The 14713-nt window shown below is 38.6% G+C and overlaps 1 protein-coding gene across 3 annotated transcripts in view; it reads right to left on the bottom strand.

The window, feature by feature from the left end:
- LOC124789544 (protein tumorous imaginal discs, mitochondrial-like) overlaps positions 1 to 14713 on the bottom strand; it is a 110126-nt gene that overhangs the window by 56957 nt on the left and 38456 nt on the right. For all 3 annotated transcript variants that reach the window (XM_047256943.1, XM_047256941.1, XM_047256942.1), the window contains exon 3: positions 9942 to 10187. In XM_047256943.1, the coding sequence (XP_047112899.1) occupies positions 9942 to 10187 (246 nt within the window). The remainder of the gene's footprint in view (positions 1 to 9941; positions 10188 to 14713) is intronic.

Raw genomic sequence — 14713 nt, 5'->3', positions numbered from 1 at the left:
TCCATTCAACTGCTCTTCCAAGTCCTTTGCTGTCTCTGACAGAATTACAATGTCATCGGCGAACCTCAAAGTTTTTATTTCTTCTCCATGAATTTTAATACCTACTCCGAATTTTTCTTTTGTTTCCTTTACTGCTTGCTCAATATACAGATTGAACAACATCGGGGAGAGGCTACAACCCTGTCTTACTCCCTTCCCAACCACTGCTTCCCTTTCATGTCCCTCGACTCTTATAACTGCCATCTGGTTTCTGTACAAATTGTAAATAGCCTTTCGCTCCCTGTATTTTACCCCCGCCACCTTTAGAATTTGAAAGAGAGTATTCCAGTCAACATTGTCAAAAGCTTTCTCTAAGTCTACAAATGCTAGAAACGTAGGTTTGCCTTTCCTTAATCTTTCTTCTAAGATAAGTCGTAAGGTCAGTATTGCCTCACGTGTTCCAGTGTTTCTACGGAATCCAAACTGATCTTCCCCGAGGTTGGCTTCTACTAGTTTTTCCATTCGTCTGTAAAGAATTCGTGTTAGTATTTTGCAGCTGTGACTTATTAAGCTGATAGTTCGGTAATTTTCACATCTGTCAACACCTGCTTTCTTTGGGATTGGAATTATTATATTCTTCTTGAAGTCTGAGGGTATTTCGCCTGTCTCATACATCGTGCTCACCAGATGGTAGAGTTTTGTCAGGACTGGCTCTCCCACGGCCGTCAGTAGTTCCAATGGAATATTGTCTACTCCGGGGGCTTTGTTTCGACTCAGGTCTTTCAGTGTTCTGTCAAACTCTTCACGCAGTATCATATCTCCCATTTCATCTTCATCTACATCCTCTTCCATTTCCATAATATTGTCCTCTAGTACATCGCCCTTGTATAGACCCTCTATATACTCCTTCCACCTTTCTGCTTTCCCTTCTTTGCTTAGAACTGGGTTTCCATCTGGTAAACTGGTAGAAGATCAATTTGGATTCCGTAGAAATGTTGGAACATGTGAGGCAATAATGACCTTACGACTTATCTTAGAAGAAAGATTAAGGAAAGGCAAACCTACGTTTCTAGCATTTGTAGACTTAGAGAAAGCTTTTGACAATGTTGACTGGAATACTCTCTTTCAAATTCTGAAGGTGGCAGGGGTAAAATACAGGGAGCGAAAGGCGATTTACAATTTGTACAGAAACCAGATGGCAGTTATAAGAGTCGAGGGGCATGAAAGAGATGCAATGGTTGGGAAGGGAGTGAGACAGGGTTGTAGCCCCTCCCCGATGTTATTCAATCTGTATATTGAGCAAGCAGTTAAAAAAAAAAAAAAAAAAAAAAAAAAAAAAAAAAAAAAAAAAAAAAAAAAAAAAAAAAAAAAGAAAAAGAAAAATTCGTAGTAGGTATTAAAATCCATGGAGAAGAAATAAAAACTTTGAGGTTCGCCGATGACATTGTAATTCTGTCAGAGACAGCAAAGGACCTGGAAGAGCAGCTGAACAGAATGGACAGTGTCTTGAAAGGAGGATATAAGATGAACTTCAACAAAAGCAAAACGAGGATAATGGAATGTAGTCGAATTAAGTCGGATGATGCTGAGGGAATTAGATTAGGAAATGAGACACTTAAAGTAGTAGATGAGTGTTGCTATTTGGGGAGCAAAATAACTGATGATGGTCGAAGTAGAGAGGATATAAAATGTAGACTGGCAATGGCAAGGAAAGCGTTTCTGAAGAAGAGAAATTTGTTAACATCGAGTACAGATTTAAGTGTCAGGAAGTCCTTTCTGAAAGTATTTGTATGGACTGTAGCGATGTATGGAAGTGAAACATGGACGATAACTAGTTTGGACAAGAAGAGAATAGAAGCTTTCGAAATGTGGTGCTACAGAAGAATGCTGAAGATTAGATGGGTAGATCATATATCTAATGAGGAGGTATTGAATAGAACTGGGGAGAAGTTTGTGGTACAACTTGACTAGAATAAGGGATCGGTTGGTAGGACATGTTCTGAGGCATCAAGGGATCACAAATTTAGCATTGGAGGGCAGCGTGGAGGGTAAAAATTGTAGAAGGAGACCAAGAGATGAATACACTAACCAGATTCAGAAGGATGTAGGTTGCAGTAAGTACTGGCAGATGAAGAAGCTTGCACAGGATAGAGTAGCATGGAGAGCTGCATCAAACCAGTCTCAGGACTGAAGACCAAAAAAACAACAACAACACTTTTCCAATTCTACATTCACCCTCCCATCAGACAGAATGTACCCAGCTATTCTTCTTAGCAATTGGATCGCTAATGTTTGTATTCTGATTGGAATGAGTGTTTCTGCTGTGTTGTCCAGCAAGAGCTTCAAAGATTATGGAGCAGAAGTTATTATGAGCAGTGGTTACTCAACAATGAGACTGATCACTTGGACTGTGATGCCGTCCTGTACAGTAAATTCTGAGCTGAAGGATTTCTCAGACAGGGTTGTCAGCTCAAGAATGAATTTACCTCCACGAAATACTCAGTAAACCTATGTTTTGTTTATGGTTCAATGAAGATTATTACCAAAATCAAGTACTGGTTTAGTTCCTTGGTTGGGACAATGAGATCAGCAGCAGTTTCCACTTTGCCTACTCTTCCCTAGATCACACAAGCTTTTCCATAAACCATCTGGCCTTTATGTTTTAGATCAAGAATTAGTATATGTTCATAATCGTTGCTCTCACATTGATTGACTCTGTTTGCTTTCTGCTTGTAATCAGTTTTATTTTGAAGGGTAGGAGTTCATTTGTAAGTCCGATGTGCAATGTCTCCAAGATTAATGAACTGTTTTAGCTCTTCTATTAGCCAGGGTGCAGGCTTTCCCTTTGGGTTTCTCATCTTTGGGGGAGCATATTTATTTTTTCCCTTTGTGTTTCTGATCTTTGGAGGAGCATATTTGCAATAAGAGTTAGTTTGACAGTAAATCCAAGGTTATGAAATCCACAAGCGAAGAAATTCATACCTGGAATATCAGCTCGCAACATCATATTCATGATGTACTCCTTAAAATATGCAAGGAATAAACTGTGCCAACATAAAGAGACTTGAAGTGTATCAGTGTACCTGAACTTGCAGCAGAGGTGCAAGATGACTTCCATATCATTCCTGGGCATTTCTGCTTTTGAACGGATTTTACTAACACACAAATGACTTCTACCTTTACCTCCATGAGCTTCCTTTACACCAAAGTTCTGCTTGATTTTCCATCCGAGAATACCCTCGACACTTGAAACTACGGACTTTGGCAGTCCTGTAATATTTGTAGCCATTTCTTCAATGTATGGTTTTGTGAGCTGTAGTCCCAGTTCTTCAAGAAAAAGTCATTGCTTATTAGGTTCTTTCTTACTCCAGTCTGGGAAGTTCAACAAAAATAGTGTATAACTATTTAACGCTGCAATGTCCACAACAGGATAGAAAACAGACAGCGGCCGCCATCTTGTAGCCCTCTTAGTTGAATATTTCCTCACCCTTTGATCTATCGTATCAACTCCACCTTTAGTCTCATTATAATATAAATTTATAATTGTTTCCTCCTTAACATCAGTAGGTGAACCAACTGCAGCGTCATAATGTTCAGATGATAGAAACAGCAGATCTCTTATTTTTTTCACGGGGGTTATAAGAAACAATTGTGACTGGAGTATTTCCAGTACTAGAATCATTGAAAGCAAATTTACTAGAATATAATTCTCGTCTTAAGACTTTTTCAGTTGTTGAGGTATATGTGTCCTATTAGCTTGTAATGTTCTCATAAGAGTTAGCTTGTGATTCCTCCATAGATCTTCGGCCAAATCAAGTGAATTGTAATATCTATCTGTAGTGACATTTCGCCCTGAATTATGTATAGGAACCACCAAGTGTTTGACCATAACTGCAGTGGTATTTGATTGTTGTGTACCATCATGTCTTTTCCCAGTGTAAGACTCCAGGCTGTTAACATACCTGGTTTTAGTGTCTGTGAGCATGTGTATAAGTATACTGTTTTTCCTTCATGAAGACCGTGAAGGGACACCTGCCAAAATTCATTCACTTTATCAAAAACTTCTGTCCGCCCCCGGTAGCTGAATGGTCAGTGTGACAGATTGTCAATCCTCTGGGCCAGGGTTCGATTCCCGGCAGAGTCGGGGAATTTTCTCCGCCCAGGGACTGTGTGCTGTCCTGTCATCATCATCATCATCATCATCATCATCCTCATCGACTGCAGGCCGCCGATGTGGCTTCAACTTGAAAGACCAGCACCCAGTGAATGGCCTGCCCAACAGGGGGCCCTAGCCATACGATTAAATAAAATCAAAAACTTCTCATATTGCAGCAAACTTATCACGTTTCCTGCAATCGCTTAATGACACTCTGTCATCAAATCTTACTATTTTAGCACGCTGCTGGAATGTGGTTCGGCTCGTGGTAGCAGTATAAACAAACATTCCTGATGTGTGGTACCATAAATTTGTAGCAGACAACTTACTGTCGTTTTCCTTCCCCATATTAATAAGTAGCCCTATATATGCCATGAATTCAAGTCTGTCTGTCTTGGGTATTTTCTGCCTAATGCCTCTTCGTTGGTATGCTTTATTATGATGTTGACAATTTCTGGAGACAAAAACTTTTCAAACGATTCTCTTATTGTTCCTACTTTACCTTTGTCTCTTATGAATTGCCTTCCTGTCACTATGTTTTGTGCTACTCGTCTTTTAATGCGAGGAGGTTTGGAGCCATAAATTTTTCCAATGCTTGTAATATACTTGTCACTAACCTTGTAAGTGTGTTGTCATCAGTTTCAGGTGCCCAGAGTTCATCTTCAGCATCTGTAGGTACTCTCCTATCACTGTCCATGTCCTAGCGCACAACACATTCCTCTTCAGATTCACTCACTACATTGTCAGTTTCCAAATTCAATTTGAACCCCTGTAGATTCTTCCAAAATCTGTGGTATTTCTCCGTTAGTAAGTGACTGTCGATACATTTTCAATCGCGTTGCATCTAACACTGGACTAAATGTCACTGAACAGGAAACGATAAAGAACCAAAGAGAAATGAATCTTTGTTGAGACCATTGTTGCTGTCAATGCAGAGAAATATAATGTCCATGTGTTCTAAGGTCATGTAATGCTATTATTTGTGGAGTAAGGCGACCATTGTGGGAAATCGCATCGGCTACCAAGTGAGGAAGACTTTATGACCACCTCCCTGAAACTTAAATTTTCCCATTCAGATTAAATGAAAAATGTAAAACAATCATAGAATCTGGAGGAAGACTTCATTAAAGGCAATAAATATTCTTACCAACATTTTAAAAAATAAAGTACCTGGGTAGATTTCAATATTTTCAAGAGGTGGGTATAAAGTACCCCCCCCCCCCAGTATTGCGAGGGTTAAAGCTGTTCTTGAAACTTTGTTAACATACTTTCTTAGGATGGTTTACATGTACCTTCTAGAGTCTTTCAGCTCAGTTCCATCAGAATCTCTGTATCAAACAAACCTGTTACTATTTGCCCTGGCCTTCTCTATATACATTCAATATCCCTCTTTGTTCCAGGTCCAAACACTTGTGTAATATTCTATAATTGGTTGCATGAGTGATTTGAAAGCAATCTCCTTTGTAGACTGATTGCACTTGCCCAATATTCTATTAATAAACCAAAGTCAACACCTGACTTACCCACAACTGATGCCATTACAGCCAATACATTTTCATCATGAGTGGGGTTCCTACATATCTGTTCTAGGTAGTTTTCAGAGAAGGCATTTAGCAATGTTTCACAGGATGTCTTATCTGGGGGTGAAACTTATGTACAAGTGAACTGAGGTTTTCTCTGAAGTTCAGTTACATCAGGAGATGAGTCTGCTGGGTAACACAAGGATCCAACAATTTTATGTCCACCCTTGATGAACCTGAGTCCTGCCGAAACAAACTCACAGGCAGTACCAATTTCTAGCTATTTGGATCTGTGTTTTTTGTCTAATGTGACAAATACACCACCTCCATTTCCCATTTGCCTATCCTTTCAACATAAACTCAAATTTTTCCCAAAAATCTCACTGCTATCAATTTCAGGTTTCAACCAGCTTTCTGTACTTAGTATGATGTGAGCTTCACTGCTTTTCAGGAGCACTTCAAACTCTGGCATTTTGTTGTGAATGCTTCAGCAGTTAAACTACTTGGATTTTAATAAACTCGTCTATGGGAGAGTTTCATTCAATCTTACAAGGAAGCTTCTAGGTTTCCTCCAGCTATCATTATCTGGATTGGATGGAGAATCATCTAATCTAAAAAAAACTCTGTGTGCACCCCAAACGTATTTAGCAGCCTCTAGTGTGTGGTGTACACCTGACCCATTTAGGGGGACTCTACAGTTCTCAATCCTATGGTGGAAGTCCAGGAAGTCCCAGCCTAACTTGTCACAGAACCTTCGAAGTCTCCAGTTCAGTCCATTCACTTTACTCTGGACCAAAGGGCCACAATCAATTCTGGGACCAACACTGCAAATTGTGAGCTTCGTTGAAACACCATGCACAATGCTGGTCTTCTCTACCTTCTCTGCCAGCCGCTCTAATGACCACAGTATGACTCAGAACCCAGATGACAGGCATAATTTATTCCAATGGGCACCACAATCTGCAGTTGGTTGCACCATGTTCCCTCAATGCCTATTATAATAGCCTCTTCAACCCCATGCACATACACCGAGTGCACCTCGTGTCCCTTACTGCCATGTTCCTAAGGGGTACCATCACTCACCATATGTTTGAACTGCTAATGATTAATAGACCCCTAGCCTTTTGTATTTGCCTTCTCTTGACATCAGACAACACGTTTCCCCAAAACAGGTGAAGTAAGTCCCACTGGCTCAGTTTCAGTGAAAATCGGCACCTCAAACTTGGTGAGGGGAATTGGTTTAACACCCTGAGTCCTTCCTGGTCCCCATCCACCCTGTACAGGACACCCAGATCTACCAGTGACATGCCACTTGCAGTCAAGTGGATGAGTTATGACAGATCCTGTACTTTCTACAGAGGAGACAGTTCCATAGGAAAGAATGGTATTTGAGGTACCTCTGCTAACAATATCACAGGTACACAGCTGTCGGGAGCTTTTCCAACACACCTATTCGCAGCAGCTGTCAATAGTTTGACAGTAGTCAGGGCGATCTCCAGCTGCTTATGAATGTCAACTAACTCCTAGTGTGTTCGAGAACAGCAATCACAATGGGGCTGCACTTTGGCTGGTTCAATGTATTACAGAGCAGTGAACAAATAACTTTAAATTAAGCCCACTGTTATCTTTTAATCTGTTGAGCTGAAAAGTTGCTCATCAATACATAATACAAAAGTAAGTGAACATAGTGTGTGCTGCTAAAACTCAGAAAAGAAGGGCATGCTTTTGAAGATATAAGGGCTAAGAAGTTTCACCACCTAGAAATTTCTAGAACATTCCAGATCATTTGAGGGCATTTCATAACATTCCAGAATGTTTGAGAACATCGCAGAGCATCCCAAATCAAAGTGGAACGTTCCAGAACACTCTCAAAATGTTGTGGAATGTTCTGGAACTTAGTGGACTATTCAAAACCTTTTTGGTATGTTCTGTAAGTCACCAGAGATGGGCTACCCATTGGTAGGGGTATACAAAGCAAGACCCGTCATAGGTTCAAATTTCAGTTTCTTATCAGTGATGAACGGAGGAACCAAAAGAGTAGTGCAGCAAGTGAATAAAAACAAACAGTGAAGTGTGAGTAGTCAAAGTGACACAGTGACTGTAGACAAATGGAAAATGAAGTGTGAAAAGTGTACTGAGTGTATTTTTTTAATAAAAAGTTGATTTGGTTTACATTTTAAACAATGCCCAGATGTAAAAGAAGAGGAGATCTTGCCAATTCTGAAGCAAAACAGACAAAACAAAAAGAACAGAAAAAAATAAACAGAGAAAGAGTGCAAAGCACATTTAAGTTTCCAACAAATGAGAATGAACACCATGAGAAGCAGCGAAACTGAAGAGCAACAAAAGGAACGGATTGAATAGTCAAGAATTGCAACGCAGTGTTTTACTATAACATTATAAGACTGTGAACTCTAACCACCCATGAAAATATCACCTTACAACAAGCGCAGATGATGACAAAGAAATAGCACAACCTAACAAATGAAGCATTCCACCACAACCCGACAAAACAAAATAACAAACACAAACATGTTGTAATTGAAGAAACTGATAACACCTAGCAATTTTGCAAAGTGAAAAAATTCAGTAGAGAAACACCAGGACTCTGTTGCGTGAATGGAAAAATTCTATTACCACTACTGGAAGCACCTCCGCGAGATTACATGGGTAACACGAAAATTGGTTTAATGCATCTCAGACAGATTAAGTTGCCATTGTAATTGTAGCCAATGAAAACATAAGCTGTGTCATAGCTGTACAATGAAGAAGTGAAGGACTGCAATGCATTGAAGACACCATTCATATGGTGCCCTCCAACACCCACTAATAATTCTACACTGAGGGGACAGATATTTTAATGTGAAACAAATCCAACCTGAAACAGGCATAGACACAAACGAAAAAGTCACTTCCAAGGAGTTCTATATTTACCACTTAATGATCAGATACAATGAAACATACAATGACATTCTCAACACTCGCTGTTAATTCCGGCAACTCCTAGTAGTATGTATGCAAAAATAGAAGTGAAATTTGTACATATATACCCCCGATAAGAAAATGAAAAATGTTATTTATAAAGAAGTCTTGTAACTAGTTAGAATATGTTTCGAATAAAAATTTTTTACCTCTTATACTTTACAGGTTATCCTTTTATTTCGACTACCACACAATCTGATATCAAAATCCTGAGCAAAGCCACGTACCCCAGCTTGTTTTCTACTAGAACTGAAGCAAACAAACAAAGAGAGATTTCTATTCAGGCAACAAAAAACCCATAGTAAAAATTACTAGTTTCCTAAAACGTTTTGGGGTTAATTATAGTTGCTAACAAACTTGAAAACAGAGTTAATTAAGGATAAATGTAGATAATATATAGGGCTATTCTCTGTAAGGGAAACCTAGAAGTAGTGCAATATGTTAGCTAGAACAACTGCTACAGTAACTAAATCATGAATGCTGATTTGCTATAAATTACTCACAGATTATGCAAAGAACAATGGTAGTTTCTGAAAATTCTCAAAAACACATTTTTATTTGTGTTTTTATACAATAAAATTCAGTGGTGATATATTCTTTGGCAGTAACTGTGAACCACAAATGCTGATTTGCTATGAAATATGATACGTTTCCAAAACACTCATACCAATAAGTTTTGTAAGCATCCAAAACTTCTCAAAAATAACCTACTTCTCACGTAATTATACAATAAAATTATAGAACAATTTGCACAATGATAGGCCTATTGTTCTCCAAAATTTTAAAAGAGTACAAATAAATTTAAGCCTACAATTGACAATAACTGTAAGAGTTTATCCCGGCGCTCATGAATGTTCCATATATCACAAAACAAATGAGTATAGATGCAATGAATGAAAGATTATGCACGAGTGACATGGACAGTAAAATATGTGAATCTAGAATTTCAAATGCAATTACACATGGTCTCTCACAAATGAAAATTCTGACGCCGGCTTTATACATAAATAAACGTGTACTGCACAGATTTTTCACTTGGCTATTTCTGTGCACACTTCTACACTGGCATGCCGAAGAAGAACACTCAAAATCACTAAAAACTATTCACCAGGAAACTGCACAAGTCCATACCTCAAGGGAACTTAAACAAGCAAAATATGAGCTGAACTTCCACACTTGGATACAAGTATTTGGAAGGAGAGTTATTAACAAACATCATACATACACCATACTAAAAAAATATTTTTTGAAACAGGATACAATAACAATGAGTATCAACTAACAGAAAGTTTTATTTTACACACCTCCCTGGCAGCACCAAATCCAAACTGTGATTCTGCAAAATCTTCTTCACCTCCAAACGCACCAGTATTGAACCCTGCTTGGCCAAATATTTTACGAAAGAGTTCCTCTGGGTCTATTGTTGAATGAAAATTCCAGTGCTGTTCAAAGCCCTGGCGACCAGACGCTCCTGCACCACCCATCCCCATTTGTTCTGAAGTTGCACCCCATGAATCATATTGTTTCCTTTTTGTGTCATCACTGAGTACCTGAAATAATAAATATGTATGGTTAATGTAATGAAACTCAACACCTCAGTATAGGTTCTTCTAAATAAGCAACACACTGATAAAATTTGTCTCATTATTGATATCATATGAAGTGAAAGAAACACACTGCTGCAGTTTTCACAATTAGGTTCCACAGTTAAGTTTTAGAAATGAAAAACAAATTAATCGGCTGAAAGAGGAGCAGTGCTAGAACAATAGTTTGGATACCAGTCTAACTGGCATACTTTTACTCAACAATGTCTAGTGAAAGCAATGCAAATATTAGGTGTAATATTATCTGTGCTGTCAACAACCTCAAGCAGATTAAAAACGATAGCAACAGTTTCCTGTCAAGTCATCTGCCTCTTCTCATTCAGTAGATCACTATGGAAAAAGTAACAACAACCTTATGCACAAATTTTAAGATTACGCCAAAGACAAAACTACAGAGTTCCAGATATTCAATCAGGCAGCTATACATTTTCAGCAAATGACCCAAGACAAGCACAGGAAAAGTATTTTAAATGTTTTATTGGAAAATTGCCTCAACAATTAGGACACTAATGTATTAAACCGAGTCTGAAAAATTACTTTAAAGGAAAGTAAAGTTAGTTGTTCTGAAAACATGGCCAGTTGTACCTCATCGTTTTGTACGTGTGTGTGTGTGTGTGTGTGTGTGTGTGTGTGTGTGTGTGTGTGTGTGTTAATTAGAGTTGACACTATACAAAAAGCCTTAAAAAACTTGAAGATCAAAATCTATCTGTAGAGCTCTTAGGACCTCGGAGGAATTAGACCATACATTTATTTAGTGAAAGGTAGGATTACTGTACATCTAATAAAACAAGCAATGCAAGAAAAAGAGAGATCTCAAACATCAGAGTGATGTACATGTAATAAGACAGGCGTACAATCTCAGCTGCATGGAGACAGACAAGACAAGACACACAACACTTTGTGGTAGAATAATTTCACTCCCTCTGCCCACCAATATATGCTTGAAATCTCTTTCCTGTTTCGATTAAGTGGCAAGAGTGAGGTGTTGTCTACATGCGGACGTCCGTATCTGCTTCTGAAACTCATTCCGCTCCCGGGATTGGAATGACTCCTTACCCTCTCCCTTAAAACCCACATCCTTTCGTCTTTCCCTCTCCTTCCCTCTTTCCTGATGAGGCAACAGTTTGTTGCGAAAGCTTGAATTTTGTGTGTATGTTTGTGTTTGTTTGTGTGTCTATCGACCTGCCAGCACTTTCGTTTGGTAAGTCACATCATCTTTGTTTTTAGATATATTTTTCCCACGTGGAATGTTTCCCTCTATTATATTAATATCATTCTATAACCTGATATACATGAAAAACTATCAATTTGTTCACATAATATTTGTTGTGCTCTCTTTGTGTCAACTGACACTGAACAATAAAGAGGCAAAATAGCCTCCACCACCAACATGAAAACTGAAATAAATGCCAATGTGTGTGCTACAGATAGTATGGATATAGAAGTACTATTGCTTGGTGTTTAATTTCATACACTGAGTTTTGCTACAGTATAGCACACCTGCATATGTTTTGTTATACGCTCACCTTCTATCAGTGTGTACTCAGCTAACATTGATACACCATTGTTAACTGTGCATCCAATATCAGATTCGTATAATTAAAAGGCTTAAAGTAAACTGAGAATATCTTGCTGTAGAGTGCAGGAAGTATTATTCAGTAATCAAACTGTTTCAATAGAAAACTATTTTTTTGACACAAAGTGAGGACACAAGTTGACCATTTGCTCTACAAATATAGAGAAGAATGAGTGGTTCCTCAAGCGTTATTCCACGTCAACCCACATAGGGCTCCCAATGGGGATTTCGATGAAATTTTATGTGAACATTCACATGTCAACAATGAACACTGGTAAATTTAATGTTTGTCAAGCAATACTGGTTGAAATACAGCCACCTGTTTGACTCCAAGTGTGACTTTGCACAGAGCGAGTCTGAATTACTGATAAATTTGAGCTGTTATATCTTGGGCAATATTACATCGAAAGAAATGAAATTTTGTCATCCTGTGTTCTCTTACAAATAATAATGAAAAGAGTTTTACAAGCCGTATTTAGCCAGAAAATTCCAGGCAAAATCGCCCACAAACTTCAAAGTTTGGGACTAAAGGCTCAACGAACACGAAGCATGGCGTATAGTAACCTAACAACACAAGGTTCTCAAATATAAAGTTTCATTTATGTAGACTTTCCAATATTGAATAAATGAAATGAAAAGTTGAAGATTTTTTACACGCATGCTGAACATGAAACTTAATACACAATAGGCCAGTAGCTCAAGGAAGTGGAATATAAAATTTCATTCACCTACTATTTTCCAATGATCTACAAATTCATCAAAAATATAATAATTTTTGTGAAAAGGTGAAAATACTTTATATTTGACATTTCATTTAGAAACACAGTTTTCTGCCAAATTTTAAAAACCAGTCTTATGTATGTTTCAGGAACACCCTCCAATCCCCCTTCGAATAAAATGAAGCAAATTTGTAAGAACAATCACACTTGGAATAAAGTTTTAACTTTGACTTCTTACATCTCATTAATTAAAGACATGGTTAACGTGAAACTCTGGGCACAACTTAGCAACATAAGGTTCTTCAATATAAAATACCATTCACATACCGCTTTCCAAATTTCTACAAAATCAGCTCAAATTTGACTTTCGCAAAAATTGCAAAAACAGATAATGTTCAATTTTTTTTTTTTTTTTTTTTTTTTTTTTTTAGAAATTCTGTTCCTGCAATTGTTTTCAAACTAATCAAAGTCAGAACGAGCTTTTTTCAAGCATTCAGAAAAATACATTTGATTTTCCAATATGTGCAAACAACACCAGAAAATGATGGACAAATTCGAGGAAATGCACCACATCAACAACCCACGTTGCAGTAACCTGCTGACTGTGTTTTGTTGAATATTTTTTTATCTGTATATTGACTAGTAACATCTCACCATATTGTGCTGGTCCACAGAGAACATTAACATTATACACCTGATCACATGTTACATGCTGCCTGCCATGGAAACAGCTGAATTAAATCATCAATAGTCTTCCAGCAATGAACAGAGGAGATAACGTACTTAACAAATGTCTTTGTAAGCAGGCAGGTACCCCCAAAAGGCTTTGAAACCTAAATGAAGAAACCAAATTACAGGCTTTAGAACCTGAATGAAGAAACCGACCCTTGGTTGGGATGGCACAGCTATCCAGCGTTATCCCTATGACTATGGATTTGCCGATTTATGTTCTTGAGCCCGTAGTGACAACCAATGCAATATTGCGAGCGATTATGTATCAATATACAAATAAAAAATATATGCAACAAAACATAGTCGATAGTTGCTGCAATGTGGCTTGCTGCACTTAATACATTCCCTAAAATTTGTCCATCATTTTCTGATATTGTTAGCACACAATGGAAAAATTGAACATGATTTTTTGAATGCATGAAAACATGCTCCTTCTGATTATGATCAGTTCAAAAACAATTACAGAAAATATATTTCTAACAGAAAATAGAATGTGATCTGTTTTTGTAATTTTCACAAAAGCCAAATTTGAACTGATTTTGTAGAAATATGGAAAGCAATATATGAAAGATATTTTATACTGGAAAACCTTATGTTGCTAAGTTGTGTCCAAAGTTTCATTTTTACTGAAGTATCTGCAGAAGCAGAACAGAAATGCGGAAAACACAAGTCCGAAAACAATTTATTGGACTCACCAAAACAAAACTGCAGATCGTCACAAATGTAAAATAACGAATAATAATAGAAAAGACCCGAATCTTAATGGGACAGATCATAATCAAACAATTCTACAATGTCAAGATGTTCGTTGACTATACCAAGTCCATTAGCAAGAGATTGGACAGCTAGAGGAGGGGTCAAGCCGTGGCGGCCGGGATGGCAGCTCCGTATACTTCCAAGCGGTGTGTCGGACTGCCCTTTGAAAGTAGTGCATCGCCTTATAAAGCCCATTTGGCGGATGTATTTGCCGGAACTATTTGCAATCACATGCCTGGCGTATCAAGTAGTTTCTGGGCTAGCTGCGACTTGTGGTCAAGCTGTTCTTCAGGCTCTGCGAACAGGTGGCAGTCCTTGGCAGCCACTGCTAGAGACCTGGTGTTGAGTTATGTTGTGTTGTGGCCATTGGTAGATATTTGTGTTGACAACACATACGATGTAGGTTTGCCTGGTGAATGTACATCTTGTGATGCAGGCATGACATGTCGGTTGGACGTGACATGGAATGCCAATGCAATAGGCCCTAAGATGCCTGAAGTGGGTGGCCTCTGCAGAACCCCCGACGCCATCCACCAGGGTGAGTGAAAGGCTCATCTTGCCGTCGGCCCTGTAGCCGTTGGCGACAGGAGACCGGGCAGGGGGGAGGGGGTGGGGTGGGTGGATGGCAGGCGCATGATCCACCTCCTGCGGTGTGACCGGCGGCAATGGCGGAGGTGGCAGTCGAGCAG

Source organism: Schistocerca piceifrons, chromosome 3 (genome assembly GCF_021461385.2).
Source record: "Schistocerca piceifrons isolate TAMUIC-IGC-003096 chromosome 3, iqSchPice1.1, whole genome shotgun sequence".
Lineage (NCBI taxonomy): Eukaryota > Metazoa > Arthropoda > Insecta > Orthoptera > Acrididae > Schistocerca > Schistocerca piceifrons.
The sequence above is the reverse complement of the archived record's forward strand: the minus strand, read 5'-3'. Positions and strand labels throughout refer to the sequence as shown.